General features: G+C 32.1%; 1 protein-coding gene and 1 long non-coding RNA gene across 5 annotated transcripts in view; one reads left to right on the top strand and one right to left on the bottom strand.

The window, feature by feature from the left end:
• LOC136042498 (uncharacterized) overlaps positions 1–4483 on the top strand; it is a 38675-nt gene extending 34192 nt beyond the window's left edge. The window contains exon 2 of the long non-coding RNA XR_010621336.1: positions 4247–4483. This is a non-coding gene — a long non-coding RNA (uncharacterized LOC136042498). The remainder of the gene's footprint in view (positions 1–4246) is intronic.
• LOC136042496 (uncharacterized) overlaps positions 1–18789 on the bottom strand; it is a 177733-nt gene that overhangs the window by 107520 nt on the left and 51424 nt on the right. For all 4 annotated transcript variants that reach the window (XM_065727459.1, XM_065727461.1, XM_065727460.1 and 1 more), the window contains exons 5-6: positions 9249–9391; positions 6025–6191 (exon numbers count right to left, since the gene is read on the bottom strand). In XM_065727459.1, coding sequence (XP_065583531.1) covers positions 6025–6191; positions 9249–9391 — 310 coding nt within the window. The remainder of the gene's footprint in view (positions 1–6024; positions 6192–9248; positions 9392–18789) is intronic.

Raw genomic sequence — 18789 nt, 5'->3', positions numbered from 1 at the left:
CTATTTTAGGGGGGAAATCCCCATAGTGGAAACACTGCCCCCCATCCTTATCTGATCACTTGTATATCAAGTTTAACCTAGTTTTTGAGGCAGATATCGTGGAAACTTGTAATAACATCAAGTATGATTACAGAAAAACTAACTGGAATGTTTTCAGCAACGTTATTTTAAATGAAATAGATAGTTTATATTCCCTCCCTACTACGGATGCTGAAGAAATAGATAAAGCTGTAGATGTTTTAACAGCCATAATACAAAAAGCTACCAATGAATCAACTCCTGTGAGTCGTGGCTCTCCCAAAAAGTATTCACGGTGGTGGACTACAGAATTATCGGACCTTAGAAAAGGATATAGACGATTGCTACTGATATCTCAATCCTGCAATGCTCTCAAAAATGAGGTTAATTTAAGGAATGCAAAAAAGAATTATAAACCAGGTATTTTAAATGCTAAAAAGAATGACTGGAATAATTTCTGTGCAGATAAACCGAATTTGAATCAATGGAAAACAATCCACAAAATTTGTAAAAATAGTTCAGCCACTACATGTAACAAAAGATGACGGCAGTAAGACTAACTCTGTAACGGAAGCCGGGGAGGTATTGCTAAATAAGTGGTTTTTAAAGGACGACCATTCAACTGATAGTAATTACCATGGTGAAGTTAGAGCAGAACTTACAGATTTTTTTATTAACAGCACATCAGGTGTTACCGAAGTCTCCTTGAATGAATTAAAAGAAATAATTAAAGGTTCAAAGCCATCAAAGGCCCCAGGCCCAGATGGAATTCTAAATTTAACCCTAATTAAAAACATCAATGTCCTTGCTTCTAATTCGGTAAAGTTAGTGAATAGTTGCTTAAAAATTTCATATTTCCCGAAAAGTTGGAAAAATGCAAATATAATGGTTTAAAAAAAATGGCAAAAAGAATGATGGCAATCCAGCTTCGTATCGTCCGATTAGCCTACTCTCAAATCTTGGTAAAATATATGAGCGTGCCATTGCGAATAGAATGATTGCGATTAGCACTAAATATAGTTAGCTTTCGCCCCTGCAGTTTGGCTTCCGTAGTGGGAAAAGTACTATTGACGCAATTGATGGTATTGTTACCACGGCGGAGGAGAATATGCAGAAAAAAATCTTTACTTTATGCATATTTTTTTTTATTTAAAAGGCGTATTTGGCTCTACAAGGTACACTAGAATACTGAAAAAGTTAAAGGCTAAATCGTACCCTGATGGGCTTTTAAATTTAATTTATAGTTCCTTTTCTGGTAGAGTTGTTACGTATAGGGTGAATAGTCGTGCATTTTAGAGCGATCATGTCCTCAAGGTGGAATATTATCCCCCCTGCTATGGTCGGTTAATATATATGATCTTCTAGAAATAAATATTCCTAATAAAAAAAATTCAGACATATGCTGATGATGTTTGTGCAATTATCACATCAAGTAAAATATCAACTTTAAAATCCTTGTCATCAAGGGTATTTTCGTATTTCCTAACTTGGTCAGAAGATAACAAGCTCGCGTTTGATAAATCCAAGACAGAAGCAATTTTATTTTCAGGGAGGCATCAGCTTCCGACTGTAAAGCTAATGTACGATGGAATTGAGATACCTGTTAAAATAAGGTTAAATATTTGGGTGTTATTCTTGATAGAAAGTTATTATGGATTGACCATGTTAGACATAAAATTAACTCTGCAAAACAATATTCTGCTCGTCTTTTAACGGTTGTCAAGAGTACTTGGAACCTGAATCCACATGCATTGAGGATGCTATATAGATCAGTAATCGAAAGCCATATTTTATACGCGTGTCCGATTTGGATCTCTGCACTGAGAAAAAAGAATATTCAGCGAATGCTACGGTCGGCGCAAAGATCTTGTATGATCATAATTTCTAAATCTTTCAATACAGCTCAAACGCATGTAGTAACAGCTCTCGCAGGAGTGCTTCCAATGGATTTAAGAGCATTGGAATTAAGTATATTAAGATACGGAAAGAATGGTCGACCTCAAAATTGGCCGAGGATTTCGAGTCCTACCTTGAATGGAATTAGCTATTCGGCACATCATACCCATTATACTGACCAAATTATTGCAAATTTTTTGGGTCTTTCCTTTAATGACCTTGGTGTATTTCAGCCCTTTCATATTGACCGTAAATCTTTAAATGAGTTTTTGTATGCAAAATGGTTTGATGAGTTTAAAAATTCTGTTAGCACATGGCCGGCTAACTTTTTTGAAAATAAAGAAGACCTTATATCTGCATCAAAAATTCCCCCAAATAGCAGATTAACACAGCTTATTACAGGTCATAGTAGATTGCTTCATTTTTCTAAATAGGATTGGGAAAGCTGACTCCATTGTGCTTGTGCGGTCTAATGGAAACATGTAGTCATCTTCTATTTAATTGCCCTGTTTATTGCAGAGCACGTTTTTCCTTTTGTAGGGTGTTTTTTTTTCGTTTTTGTTTCTGTGAAATGCCTGTTTTTGGTTCAATCATGAAATAAAGTATCTATCTATATATAATGTGTTAATGACTTTGTTATCCTTATACTGTATTATATTGTTTATTTTATCCATATATTATTGTTTATCCAAATGTTCTTTATTTGTAGGTTTTTATATAAAGTGTTTATGACTTTGTTATCCATATATTGTTATTTTTTCGTTTATTTTATCCATATATTATTGTTTATCTATATATTGTTTATTTGTTAGACCATTTATAATGTATTTATGACTTTGTTAACCATATGTTGTTTATTTTATTGTATATTTTATCCATATATTGTTTATTTGTAAGTCTATATATAATGTGTTAATGACTTTATAATCCATATACTGTTTATTTAATCCATATGTTGTTTATTTGCAAGTCTATATATAGGTCTAATGTGTCCATGACTTTTTTTTTCCATATATTGTTTATTTTATCCATATATTATTGTTTATTTGTAAGTCTATATATAATGTGTTTATGACTTTGCTATCTTTATATTGTTTATTTGTAAGTCTATTATGTGTTTACGACTCTGTTATCAATATATTATTTTTGTTAGCGCAGTGTATAATTATTTTATTTGTTTTGTTTATTCTTTTGTTTCTCTTTTCCTCCGTTATTTGCAGTTTTTACTGTATGAAGTGATTTCAAAAATAATTACAATGATAATAGAATTCTAGAGAGAGCATTTTTTATTATTATTATTAAAAAATGGGTCACAAAAAACAACAACATAGAAATCTCCATATAATACTAACAAAACAAAACTACATATTACACTAATAATATCAAAATGGTCAGAACGCAAGGTTAGTTTCACAAAGTTAATTACCCAAAAGAATTTAGAGAATATAAAATAAATATGTTAGCCAATCAAAATGAACCGTTTCCAAAAGGCATACAAGACTAGCGGCAAAAACAGCTAATATGACTATAAGGAACTGTTACAATTTTAATCAGTTCAAATACTTTAAATCAATAACTTCATTGTCAGCCTTACCTGAACCATTGTGAGGTTTAAAACGCTAAGACTTTGTGTGAATTATATTAATTTGCTGCATATTAGTTTGAAAAATTTTTGCCAATATATTCTTGAGTACGTTAGTTTTTTCATTTTTTTTCTAATATATTTCTCTGAAGAAGGCTGTTGATTATGCAGCCGAAATAATCGCTTAGGTTGTATTCACTGTCTTCCAAAAACCTTTCGTTACCTTCTTTTATTTTATATAATGAAAAGGCAGTGTGCTCTTTATTTAAAATGTTCTTAATTAGAATAGTAAGAGACAATGATCAGAGAATTAGGCAGCTAAGTAAGTCAAATAGACGCCATACCCCCGAAAAGCAACTTTTAAAAAATGCTTGTATAATATTAACTTTTATTTACTATATGCCGTGGTTTATTCTTTGCTAGGTTTCAGACATCTCTAAAGCTCTGATACTGGCATCCATATTTATATTGAACTATACCGATCCCTTTAGTATACATCACTTTTATTTTTGACTCGTTTTAATTCTTGCTAACGCTTATCTTCTAACCGGATATTTTTTTGTTCTTCACTTAATTTTGACAAGTTGTAATTGTCGTTGTGGCAAATATTGTAACGGTATATTTTTTTTATTATATTCATTTTTGCTTATCATAATGAGCCATATCGATCTTTTACTTAAATTTTTTCTACACGTACAATCACGTCATAAAAACTGAATACTACAAACTATATGGAATATTTTTTATTAGAAGTTCCTGCTGTACACTGGAGAGAGGACTCTTCTTCGGCTCTCGAGGATTCGAGTTCAACGCACTGTGTGGGAACGATAGTTTATAACTTGACATAGTCGCTGATTTAGATCGCTGCAAAATCGAGTATAATACTTTATATTTTTCACTTGGACATCTGTCAAATCCACTGAAACATTAACTTTTCCACTCCTCCTTGTAACATTTTTATCCTTTTAAATAAAATGTCTTCAATTATGTTTTGGTCTCTTCATATTAAATTGCGAAATAAATTAGCCATTTTTAAAACATGGAGCAACTCCTTTATCACTTTATACCACTTTGTCTGTAGAAAATTGTATTTTATTCGCATATCTAAATATTGAATTTTTAACGATAGGTTGTATACTTTTTCCCCGGACATTCTCTTTCCTGATTCAAAAAGTCTGGCTTGAGACGTTTAGTAAATTTCCAGAAAGTCATAATGGTTTTCAACTCTATGGCCTTCCGAAGGGCTTAGGCACGAATATAACTGAAAAATCTGTTATGGTTTGTTGTATTACCTGCTGAAAAAAAGAATTGTCCAAATGAGAATAGGCTGACTGTTAAGGATTGGGACTTTTCTGGTGCGGTGGGATGGCTGTTAGTGAGCTCGTTTCTGCCTCACCGGCAGAGCAATTCATTACAACTGGCAATCCTTTTTACCGTAACTAGGCAGTCCAAGCATGTTATTGTAAATTGTGCCTTCCAGGCTGAAGTTTGAGGGTCGACATTGAACTATTGAATGTGAAGGCTTAAATAACAGGGAATGGGATCGTGCCACTCTGTGTCACAGTAAAAAAAAAGTTTTCCGTTACAGCTGCAAACCAAGGGTCCATCTAAAGGCGTGATAACTTTGACGGCCTTCCCGCGTCTTGGAGCGGGACAAAATTTAAAAATTTTGGCCACTTCAATGTATTTTCGTGATAAATTGTCGATTTCCCTTCTTCTTAAAAGTTTTAGGTGTTTTCATAAAGGTTTTTTGTAAGTAAGATTAGTTTTTTTTTGAAAATAATTACTCATAATATGATTTAACATAATGATGTCTCTATTTCAATGTAAAGAAACAACAAACAAAACGCAAAAGAAGGAAAAGCAATACCAACCACAAGCACCGCAAAACTGGCGGGAAATAATTTGAGATTATCATCGTATAATGATATTTCAAAAATTTGTCGTAGGAAAGAACTAATACGTAGTTTGAAGATACATCTAAATTCTATTAAAAAAGAAAATGAAAAAAAAAATTTTCCCTGGAAGCTTACATTGGCTTGTTTGGGCAAGGTTGAACTCGAAACCCGATTTGCAAGTTGGTAACTGGCAACAGGAACACTTGACTCTTGCTGAGATTACAAATTTATACTTTCAAATATTGACAAATATTTTTTTTTCTAGTTTTACAAATAATGTTGGTAAAACGTATTGTTTCTAACTATTTCCACTTTACTTACTCCATTTTTTTGTGACGGTATACAGAATTTGCTATTATGCAAATTTATCAATGGTTTATTGCAAATTTATTATAAAAAACTAATTCCAGAAAGTAAATATACACTTGTCTGAGCAAGGCTGAACTCAACACCCAGTTCAGCAATGGGTATCTGGCAACAGGAACACTTAATTCATGTTGAGATTACAAATTTCGCTTTCAAATATTGGCAAAGCACCCGATAATTAATTTTCGCCCAACATTAATTTTCAATATTCAATGACCCAAGGCTAAATAATTGATTTTCGAACTTAAAAACCTTCACACTTACTCTTTGCCTTCTTGTTCTTTCCCTGGGATGATCAATAAAGGCTTCCCGCCAATCATGAAGCTAGAATTGACGAATATACCAGAGCCATCTATATCTTGAAGAGTTTCCCATATATTAGAATCATCTTTTAGGAAACCCTGATCGGTTAGGAGTGTGAACATTTGATTCTAGAATAAGAGTAAGCGGATGAAAATATTACAGAGCATAAACGAGTATTCTAAGTTGCTCCCGCTTCGATTCACGAAAGTAAAAATTTAATACGTTAACGTTATTAACGTAAGCAACACCGTACAAGACCTTCAATTGAAAGCTAAGGGTTGTACATACGTAGCCTTTTTTAATTGTAATGGTTGTTTTTATTATATATGGTTGTATTTGTACCGACTTATGTAAGATGAGTTTGACCAAATTAACTTAAATATTTTCAACACTGGATTTCTGGAAATCCAAATACTGAACACATTACGAATTGCTAGAAATACTACTGAAAACATTAGTATAGAAGTTTAGATCCTTCCAACCTCACTGAAATAGGCTTGGCTAAATGAACTTTCTTCTTTAAGCCTCCATGTTTAACAAATTTAAAATAATTGCCAAGAAAAAGCTGCCTTTTCTGTGCAAACCACCAGCTTATTCTTCACACGCGTACGCTTATTCCAAAGGCACCACGTTTTTTCAACCATTTAGTTAAAAATTAGTTAATAGCTTAAACATCAATCAATTTATTGATAAATAACATTAACAGTACATAACATTACAGTTTGAGATACTGAAATAGAAACGGCTTATTAGCCTTTTTTCTTACAATTTTAGGCTTATTGGTCTTCATTAGAGGATTGAACTGGCAAAAACTATGTAAAAATATGAGGCTGCAGTTAAAAATCTGACTCAGATTTATATATTACAGTCTCTGAGCAAAAAAAAAAATAAAATTAAAAAAAAAAAAAATTCTGAATAAGAGGATCAAACTTTATTGATTTTTAATTATTGGTTGTACTTTTTCCCTTTTTTCGGATTTTTTAGGATGACCTGTTTTTAGGCTAAAACTCGAGTTATACTGGTCCTTTTAGAAATGTCCTTCTTATTCCATTACATAACGGTTCTCGCTTAAAACGAATTTTTCATATAATCTTTTGTTAGGGATAATATTTTTTACTGTAACACAAAGACAGTCAAAGAATGAGAAGAGATACAAAAAACCGTAATCAAACAGTTCGGTAACAAACTGTAGTAAGGAGCGACCCGACTCAATAGTAAACGTAACACTAAAAACCGGAATTTTGATGCTAAAAGATACATCAAAAGAATCGGATTTTCATGCTGATTTTAAATATATAAGTTTCATTAAATTTAGTCTTTGTCATCAAAAGTTACGAGCCTGAGAAGATTTGCCTTATTTTGGGAAATAGGGGGAAGCACCCCCTAAAAGTCATATAATCTTAACGAAAATCACACCATCGCATTCAGCGTATCAGAGAACCCCATGGCAAACATTTCAAGCTCCTATCTACAAAAATGTGGAATTTCGTATTTTTTGCCAGAAGACAGATCACGGGTGCGTGTTTATATATTTGTTTGTTTTTTTATCTTTTCCCCAGGGGTCATCGTATCGACCAAGTGGTCCTAGAATGTCTCAAGAGGGTTCATTCTAACGGAAATGAAAAATTTTTAGTGCCCTTTTTAAGTGACCAAAAACTGGAGGGCACCTAAGCCCCCTCCCACGCTCATTTTTTTCCAAAGTCAACGGATCAAAATTTTGAGATAGCCATTTTGTTACGAATAGTCGAAAACAATAATAACTATGTCTTTGGGGAAGACTTACTCCCCCACAGTCCCCAGGGGAGGGGCTGCAAGTTACAAACTTTGAACAGTGTTTACATACAGTAATGGTTATTGGGAAGTGAACAGACGTTTTCAGGGGAATTTTTTGGTTTGGGGGGTGGGGTTGAGGGGAGAAGGCTATATGGGAGGATCTTTCCTTCGAGGAATATGTCATGGGGGAAGAGAAATTCAATAAAAAGGGCGCAGAATTTTCTAGCATTACTATAAAAAAAAAAAAAAAAAAAAAAAAAAAAAAAAAAAAAAAAAAAAAAAAAAAAAAAAAAAAAAAAAAAACATGAAAAAGTTTTTTTCAATTGAAAGTAAGGAGTAGCATTAAAACTTAAAACGAACAGAGATTATTACGCATATGAGGGGTTCTAAAAATACTTTGGCATAAAGAGCGAGGTATTTAGGAGGATATAAATACCTCGCTCTTTGTGCTAAAGTATTTTTAGTAACTTAACTATTTATTCTACGGCCTTTCTGATTCAGGGATCATTCTTAGAGAACTGGGACAAAACTTAAGATTTAGTGTAAAGAGCGAGGTATTAACGAGGGGACAAACCCCCTCGTATACATAATAAAAATATAAGGTTATAAAAGTTTGTTACGTAAGTTAATTCTTAAGTTACGTATATTTTTTACTAATAAAAACGTTCGTTAAAAATTAAAAGTTCTAGTTGCCTTTTTAAGTAACCGAAAAATTGGAGGGCAACTAGGCCTCCTTCCCCACCCCTTATTTCTCAAAATCGTCTGATCGAAACTAAGTGAAAGCCATTTAGCCAAAAAAAGAATTAATATGCAAATTTCATTTTAATAATTTATGTGCGGAGAGCCAAAATCAAACATGCATTAATTCAAAAACGTTCAGAAATTAAATAAAAAAAAAACTACTTTTTTTTAACTGAAAGTAAGGAGCGAAATTAAAACTTAAAACGAACAAAAATTACTCTGTATATGAAATGGGTTGTCCTCTCCGCAATCCCTCGCTCTTTACACTAAAGTTTGAATCTTTACCACAATTCTACTTTTTAGAACAATTAAAAACTTTAGCGTAAAGAGCGAGAGATTGCGGAGGGGACAACCCATTTGATATACGGAGTAATTTCTGTCCGTTTTAAGTTTTAATGTCGCTCCTTACTTTCAGTAAAAAAAAAAAAACTAGTTTTTCTATATTTAATATTGCAAAATGATCCAGCAGTCCCTTCGAGTATGTGTTCGAATTAACTTGGTGATTTTATCAACGGTAATTCAAAAAGACAGTATTTTTCAGTCTCCCACCAGCTACCATTACTAATTGATAAAGTAGAACTAAACATATTGTTCAGAAGCTTGAAAAAATGCATAATGTGCTGCAATTCAAACAGATTAAATAAAAACAAAATAATTAAAACACTACTTACGTTAGTTTTATAGATGGTGCTGAAGTGATTATTTCTGAAGAAAACAGCTAACTCGTCATCTTGAACTGTAAAGGTTAGATCAGCCAAGCCTTGATAGGTAAGTTGAGTGGCAGTTTGCTCGAGAAAGGCTTTCGCGATTTCAGCTATAATAAAAGATCACAATTAATTACTAAATTCCTCATCAAAACAGCATACACAAAAACTCTTCAGATTGGTGACATTAAAAGCTGCTGAAGCCAATCTGTAGCTCGCCAAAGCTAAATATAAAGATAGTTTGGATCCCATTGCATATAGGTGTGTTAAGCAAAAATAAAGCTAATAGTTTAGCAATATCAGCACTTGGCCACTCAGGAAATAATGGTTTTAGGCCAGATGCATTAAAGAGATACATAAAGATGATAGCTAAAACCACCTAGTGGCACATAGGACATTGAGAAAGAGCCTCCAATCATCCCATTGATTTGCTGCAACTACCATTCGGGTAGTTGCCGTTACCCCACTCAGGATGGAAAAAGTTTTGAGACTACGTAGGTGAGTAGGTAGTTGTGCCATTGTGTATTCCTGGGACTTCCATAAAACGGGTGCCAGTTGATTGCCAGTGAAGAACAGCACTTGGAAGTCACTGGCCATCCACTCGCACGGCATGTCCTAAATATCTCCATTTTCGCACTCAGATAACGTCAATCACAAGTAATTGTCTAGTCACATCTCGTATTGACTAGCTTGTGGGTTTTTGGATCCAATGTTTATGCTTTAGCGGGACTTTATTCAATGCATAAAAATTGGATCCAAGAACCCACAAGCTAGTACGAGGAGCGGGGGGGTATGCACCATCCCATCACTCTGAATCTCAAAAAGTACCCTAAAACTTCTGATTAGGCATCCAATGAGCATTTTCCGAAGTTTATATGATCATCCTTTCTATCTAAACCTTATATGCCCCCAGGGCTTAACTTACAAACCCTGCCCTTAGGGCTCTGGGATGAGTGTCGTTTTCAAAGACATAGTTTCCGGACCTTTCAACTACGCTGAAAAAAATGGCTATCTCAAAATTTTGATTGGATGTGTTTCGGGAAATAGTAGGTGTGGAAGGGGTGTTAGTTGCCCTCCAGTCACTTTCGAATATTAAAAAGGTCACAAGCCCTTCCAATTTCCAATCAAATGAGCCCTTTTAGAAGCTTCTATGACAACTCCTTTGATACAAAGTGCCCTGGTCCAAAGAAAAAAAAATACATTGCGCACGCATCGCTCTTTACCTAGACAGCGCTATTGGGATGCCCATGATACCCACAGGGGTAGGGAGTGTTTTCCGTCTGCTCTCTCCTCCCATTTCAAGACCGTGAGTATGAAAGATTTTAACATACCGCGAATTAAGAAAAAGACAGTTTGAACTACAAGAACAGTATTTTAGTTTTATTACTTTTTGAACAGTATTTTAGCTCCCTCCACCATGTTACTGTACTTTAAGAATAATAATACTACGCTAGTAATACATAATATGAATATAGAAGTGAATTATTCTACTCGCCCTTCCTTCAACAAGAATAACTGTTATTACTCACTTCGGTTGTCAAATTGGTCTAATGAGAACTTTTAATCTTTAAGTAATCTTTAATTTGCAACTGACTTAATCTTCTGGTTTATAAGAGATTCTAGAAATCAGTAATTTACTTGTCAAATGTTATTACTCTATCCCCCGGACATAGATTAAAGACTCACTATTAGAATTTGGGATTTCTAAACAGGAGAAACTCCAGTAGTGACAGCTGTTGTCTGACAACAGTGACAGCTGTTTTTTTCAGGAGAAAACAACAGGAGAAACTCCTGTTTCTCTGACATTGTTGTTCTAAACAGGAGAAACTCCAAGTAGTGACAGCTGTTGTCTGACAACAGTGACAGCTGTTGTTTTCAGGAGAAAACAACAGGAGAAACTCCTGTTTCTCTGACATTGTTGTTCTAAACAGGAGAAACTCCAAGTAGTGACAGCTGTTGTCTGACAACAGTGACAGCTGTTGTTTTCTGAAGTCTGACACATTGATCTCTTAGAAATCATCAATGGAAGATTTTCCGTCGGGTCATCTACAGCTCATTAGCATGCACTACGGTGTCCACGTACAACACACGTATTCCTATTTACGCATTTACACCCACAGGAATTCAACCTTATTCATTGAGTTTTTAATACTATATTTGACCACCTTAAACAATTTATAGTTTGAAACCATGCACATCTTTATTGCATGGATATTATTACAAAAGGGTATGGGTAGCTTATAAGAATTGAAACTGGCGCGTGGAAAATTAGGATAGTAATACGTATCTGATCTCAGTTCCTTGCAGAAAGATTATTACAGAGCTTGAAAAAATGCCCTGTGTCCCCATATGATAGATGGTGCTGATAGTTTTTTCAGAAGATATTCCCTCTGGCGGCAGTTTTCCCTCTTGTAAATTACCCATACTCTTTGATTATCACTATAATACATATTGGTGAGTTTGGCTACTTTTATGTGGCGCTGTCCATGGAGAGAAACTTCGCCCAAAAGCTTGATAGCTTCGTTATTATTGAATCGCCACAAGTTTAAGAGATATACATGTAAATTTTAATACTATGATAAGAACCAAAACACCTTAATAACGAATCACGTTATGTAGCCAGGCTCAGGCCCAAGGAGAGGAGAGCCCCCTTTCCTAAAAATCCTAAATTAATCAATAATATTTTAAATAAATATTTAATTTTTGTAATAATGAATTTAACTGAAAAAATAATAATTTTATTAATGAATAGTCTTTTTATAATTATTTTAATTTTTAAAATACTTTTAATTTAACAATAATTACTTGATTAATGAATAATCAATTAATCAATCAAAAAATAAATTAATAATATTTTTAAATAGCTATTTTATTTTTGTAACAATAAATTTTACTTAATAATAATAATTTCATAAATTAATAAAATAGTTACAGCTTCGTCATTATTGAATTGCCACAAGTGTGTAAATGTGGTATCAAATAACATCTTACTATGATAGGACCCAAAAGACCTTAATAACAAATCACGTTAAGTAGCCAGGCTCAGTCCCAAGGAGAACCCCCTTTCCCAAAAATCCTAAATTAATTAATAATATTTTAAATAAATATTTAATTTTTGTAATAATAAATTTAATTTAACAATAATAATTTAATCAATGAATAGTTTTTAATAATTATTTAATTTTTAAAGTCATTTAATTCAACAATAATTACTTGATCAATGAATAGTTAATTAATAAATAAATAAATTAAGAATATTTTTAAATAGCTATTTTATTTTTATAATAATCAATTTAAATTAATAATAATTTTATAAATTAAAAAACTAGTTACAGCAAGAATAATATTTTTCCCGACGAATCTAAAGAATTTCGGTATGATATGTCAATTTTTGGTGTTTCGTTGATAATTGACATTATCATAATATAAAGCTAATACAGTAAAGAAAAATATTCCATCAGATAATGAATAGTAGTCCAGAACTATGTTTTAATCTTATATTTTAGCCAGGAAATCAGGTCCATAATTATTTGGCTGGACAAAAACAGAACATCCGAAATGCTTTGATCGGTCGAGGTGATCTATTCTTTCCTTTCGTTATGTAGGACCGAAAGGTAGGTTACAAGTACCCGTTGACATTAAACATATTGAGCAGTTATCTGAGTTATGTTTTGAACTCAAGGACTTTTTTGTATTATGTATGGGAATTAATGTCCAGTTATTTAATGTAGACGGTCAAAAATTACACGAGCTTTTTTTTATTTAAGAAGTTATTTATTAATTAATACGACTGACTATACTTTAGAACCCTAGTATATATAAAAAAAAAATTATCTTGTTAATAACGTCACATTTAAATGCATTTAAAGAGCAAAAAGATATATGATAATATTGCAACGACTTTATACATCGCATATATAGACGATGTTTTTCATTAGTATAAAATATGCCTAGATGACAACCCCCTAGAAAACACCAAATTAATGGCCTTTTTAGCGAATACACGTAGAATTCTGAATAGCGAAAACTTAAATATCAAGAAGGGGCATCAAAATTTTCGGCATACCTAGGGGGGGGGGATGGACTGAAATCGGTTGGGATCCTAAGACGGACCTCATTCTAACCTCTAGGGACAGAGTGACTGTTTGTAACATGCAGTATTTGAAATGCATTTCATGCCATTATGTTGAGTAAATTTCGCTCTTTCTCCCTACATCAGTGAATGTGGTTATTTTTAAAATCGCCCTGCCCATGGGGAGAAAATTTTCACCCAAAAACTCAATTTGATCTGTTGAATATCTGAAATCGATTTGTCTGCTATAATCAAAGAAGAAAATGGCCAAAACTGGATTATTCACAGTATAACACCGACTCTGAGTGGGAGGACAGTGCTTGTGGTTCTGAAAACGAAGGAAGAAACAGACAGCAACGAAGGTATGCTAGTGCAATTTAATGTGTATCGTTCAGAGAATAAGATGAAACTACACGAGGATCCCCTGGCAGTGACTAGCTTGCATCCATTTCCTAAGCAGATTTGTATGGTGCCTTGTGATTTTCTTTGTGTGGAAGAATTTGACTTTAATGATGATCTTCACAGAGGTTTTGCTGCTTGTCTTGCTTCCAATGGGCAATTGAAACTTCTCGATTTGGAACTAATGGAGTATGTTGCATCGACTTCACAGAAAGAGAAGTTAACATCTCTTACTTTTTGCTCAAGTAAGTAAACAAATTAATTATTACTCTGTTGATTTCATATTTCTTCTATAAATGTACGTATAATGATTTAAATAGTTTTGATTTCCTTACAGTAGGCTACCCAAGTTATCTTTGGAAGAGTTTTTACTGTATAAATAAGACGATTAATGCTACTACGTTATCAGTGAGAATGATTTTACCTATGGTAAAATAAAACAGAAATGTAGTAAACAAATTATTGTAGAAGCTACCAAAGTATGATAATAAAAATATCAATAAAGACTGAGGTAATTTCACTTCAGTTTTTGCTGTCCTGAAGTACCTCGATCATCCCCCCTGAAAAAAAAAATGGAATCCCATGCCTGCCCCCCTCCCATACAACAACAAGCTATGCTACTAAATTTTTCAGGGGTATGTTATTAACTTGATCTTTTTTTTGCTCAATCAGTCATATATATATATGTGTATGTATTGTGTGTGTGTATATATATATATATATATATGTATATATATATATATATATATATATATATATATATATATATATATATATATATATATATATATGTGTGTGTATATATATATATATATATATATATATATATATATATATATATATATGTATATATATATACATGACTGCCTGTCCATGGATTATTCTTTAAGGTTGATTGTGTGTGGCTATGCTGTTTGACCTATGTGATTGTATGGATGAGTAGGGTTAAGGCCTCATTCAAGTGCTGGTCTATATTAATCACTAATTTAGGAAAACAGTCTTCCTTTTCTCCTTCTGGCTTTTTTTTTTTTTTTTTTTTTTTTTTTTTTTTTTTTTTTTTTTTTTTTTTTTTTTTGTTCTGTAGCATTGGTGATTTCTCTTTTCATGATATATATATAAATATATATATATATATATATATATCTATATATATAAAAATAAGTTGTCTGTCTGTGGATGTGTGGATGGATGTGTGGATGGATGTGTCAGGTGACGTCACCTGAAAAAACTGGATTAGGTGACGTCAAAACTGAAAAAACTAAAAAAAGGCAAAAACTACAAAAAAAACTAAAAACTAATAAAAAAAATAAAAAAGCTAAAAAACTAAAAAAACTATAAAGGTAAAAACCAATAAAAAACTAAAAAAAAAACTGAAAAAACTAAAAAAAGGCAAAAACTACAAAAAAAAACTAAAAACTAATAAAAAAAGTAAAAAAGCTAAAAAACTAAAAAAACTAAAAAAACTAAAAAAAGGTAAAAAACTAAAAAAAATAAAAAATAAAAAAAAACTAAAAAAAAGGAAAAAACTGAAAAATAAGCTAAAATAAAGGTAAAAACCAATAAAAAACTAAAAAAAAAAAGGAAAAAACTAATAAATGACGACACTCAAAGAGAAAGCGACCAGGACAAAAAACTAAAAAAAAAGGCAAAAACTACAAAAAAACTAAAAACTAATAAAAAAAATAAAAAAGCTAAAAAACTAAAAAAACTAAAAAAAGGTAAAAAACTAAAAAAACTAAAAACTAAAAAAAAACTAAAAAAGGTAAAAACTAAAAGAACTAAAAAAGAAAAAAATAAATGACGACACTCAAAGAGAAAGCGACCAGGACAAAAGGAATGTTCGATTAGCAATCAACAAAGCACCGGGACACAGGGAGTATAAATGACGACCAGGACACAAGTAAAAAAAAAAATTAACAAAACTAAAAAGAAGGTAAAAACTACAAAAAAACTAAAAAGAAAAAAAAACTAAAAACTAATAAAAAAACTAAAAAATCTAAAAATCTAAATAAACTAAAAAAGAAAAAAAAGGAAAAAAATAAAGGAGAAAAACAAAACTAAAAAACGAATGTATATACAGACCGGTACACCGGGATACAAATGACGACCGGGACACAGGGAATATAAATAACGACCGGGACACAGGGACACAACTACAACGGGGACACCGGGGGAAACAGGGGGATATAAATGACGACCGGGACAAAAAAACTAAAAAGAAATAAAAACTAAAAACTAATAAAAAAAACTAAAAAATCTAAAAATCTAAATAAGCTAAAAAAGAAAAAAAAAGGAAAAAAATAAAGGAGAAAAACAAAACTAAAAAACGAATGTATATACAGACCGGGACACCGGGATACAAATGATGACCGGGACCCGGGACACAGGGAATATAAATGACGACCGGGACACAGGGACACAACTACAACGGGGACACCGGGGGAAACAGGGGGATAACCTGACAATCTATTTATATGCAAAGACAATGGGACAGCAAAGAATGTTGTATATTCGCAAGTTTTACGTAGTTAAAACCATATATATATATATATCTATATTCACAGGTGGGACATAGGGACACAACTACAATGGCGCGTAACTATTATGGCGCGTAACGACTTACGCGCGCGGGGGGGCTTGGGGGGGGCGCGAAGCGCCCCCACCAACTAGGTGTTGGGGTGGCGCGAAGCGCCACCCCAACAGCTAGTATATATATATATATATATATATATATATATATATATATCTATCTATATATATAAAAATAAGTTGTCTGTGGATGGATGGATGGATGGATGTGTGGATGGATGTGTCAGGTGACGTCACCTGAAAAAACTGGATCAGGTGACGTCAAAACTGAAAAAACTAAAAAAGGCAAAAACTACAAAAAAAACTAAAAACTAATAAAAAAAATAAAAAAGCTAAAAAACTAAAAAAACTATAAAGGTAAAAACCAATAAAAAACTAAAAAGGCAAAAACTACAAAAAAAAACTAAAAACTAATAAAAAAAAGTAAAAAAGCTAAAAAACTAAAAAAACTAAAAAAACTAAAAAAAGGTAAAAAACTAAAAAAAATAAAAAATAAAAAAAAACTAAAAAAAAGGAAAAAACTGAAAAATAAGCTAAAATAAAGGTAAAAACCAATAAAAAACTAAAAAAAAAGGAAAAAACTAATAAATGACGACACTCAAAGAGAAAAAAAAGGCAAAAACTACAAAAAAAACTAAAAACTAATAAAAAAAATAAAAAAGCTAAAAAACTAAAAAAACTAAAAAAAGGCAAAAACTACAAAAAAAACTAAAAACTAATAAAAAAGCTAAAAAACTAAAAAAAATAAAAAAAAGGCAAAAACTACAAAAAAACTAAAAACTAATAAAAAAAATAAAAAAGCTAAAAAACTAAAAAAAACTAAAAAAACTAAAAAAAGGTAAAAAACTAAAAAAACTAAAAACTAAAAAAAAACTAAAAAAGGTAAAAACTAAAACTGAAAAATAAGCTAAAATAAAGGTAAAAACCAATAAAAAACTAAAAAAAAAAGGAAAAAACTAATAAATGACGACACTCAAAGAGAAAAAAAAGGCAAAAACTACAAAAAAAACTAAAAACTAATAAAAAAAATAAAAAAGCTAAAAAACTAAAAAAACTAAAAAAAGGCAAAAACTACAAAAAAAAACTACAAAAAAAACTAAAAACTAATAAAAAAGCTAAAAAACTAAAAAAAATAAAAAAAAGGCAAAAACTACAAAAAAACTAAAAACTAATAAAAAAAATAAAAAAGCTAAAAAACTAAAAAAACTAAAAAAACTAAAAAAAGGTAAAAAACTAAAAAAACTAAAAACTAAAAAAAAACTAAAAAAGGTAAAAACTAAAAGAACTAAAAAAGAAAAAAATAAATGACGACACTCAAAGAGAAAGCGACCAGGACAAAAGGAATGTTCGATTAGCAATCAACAAAGCACCGGGACACAGGGAGTATAAATGACGACCAGGACAAAACTAAAAAATCTAAAAATCTAAATAAACTAAAAAAGAAAAAAAAAGGAAAAAAATAAAGGAGAAAAACAAAACTAAAAAACGAATGTATATACAGACCGGTACACCGGGATACAAATGACGACCGGGACACAGGGAATATAAATGACGACCGGGACACAGGGACACAACTACAACGGGGACACCGGGGGAAACAGGGGGATATAAATGACGACCGGGACAAAAAAACTAAAAAGAAAAAAAAACTAAAAACTAATAAAAAAACTAAAAAATCTAAAAATCTAAATAAGCTAAAAAAGAAAAAAAAAGGAAAAAAATAAAGGAGAAAAACAAAACTAAAAAACGAATGTATATACAGACCGGGACACCGGGATACAAATGACGACCGGGACCCGGGACACAGGGAATATAAATGACGACCGGGACACAGGGACACAACTACAACGGGGACACCGGGGGAAACAGGGGGATGTAAATGACGACCGGGACACCGGGACAGGGAATGGTCGATTAGCAATCACCATCAACAAAGCAGATTGTTTTCCCATGGACCATTATATGTTGCATGTTCAAGAGTCGGTAAACCTGACAATCTATTTATATGCAAAGACAATGGGACAGCAAAGAATGTTGTATATTCGCAAGTTTTACGTAGTTAAAACCATATATATATATCTATCTATATTCACAGGTGGGACATAGGGACACAACTACAATGGCGCGTAACTATTATGGCGCGTAACGACTTACGCGCGCGGGGGGGCTTGGGGGGGGCGCGAAGCGCCCCCACCAACTAGGTGTTGGGGTGGCGCGAAGCGCCACCCCAACAGCTAGTATATATATATATATATCTATATATATAAAAATAAGTTGTCTGTCTGTCTGTGGATGTGTGGATGGATGTGTCAGGTGACGTCACCTGAAAAAACTGGATCAGGTGACGTCAAAACTGAAAAAACTAAAAAAGGCAAAAACTACAAAAAAAAACTAAAAACTAATAAAAAAAATAAAAAAGCTAAAAAACTAAAAAAACTATAAAGGTAA

The sequence above is a fragment of the Artemia franciscana genome, unplaced genomic scaffold (assembly GCF_032884065.1).
Source record: "Artemia franciscana unplaced genomic scaffold, ASM3288406v1 Scaffold_1375, whole genome shotgun sequence".
Classification (NCBI taxonomy): Eukaryota; Metazoa; Arthropoda; class Branchiopoda; order Anostraca; family Artemiidae; genus Artemia; species Artemia franciscana.
This window is presented reverse-complemented; position numbering and strand designations above follow the sequence as displayed.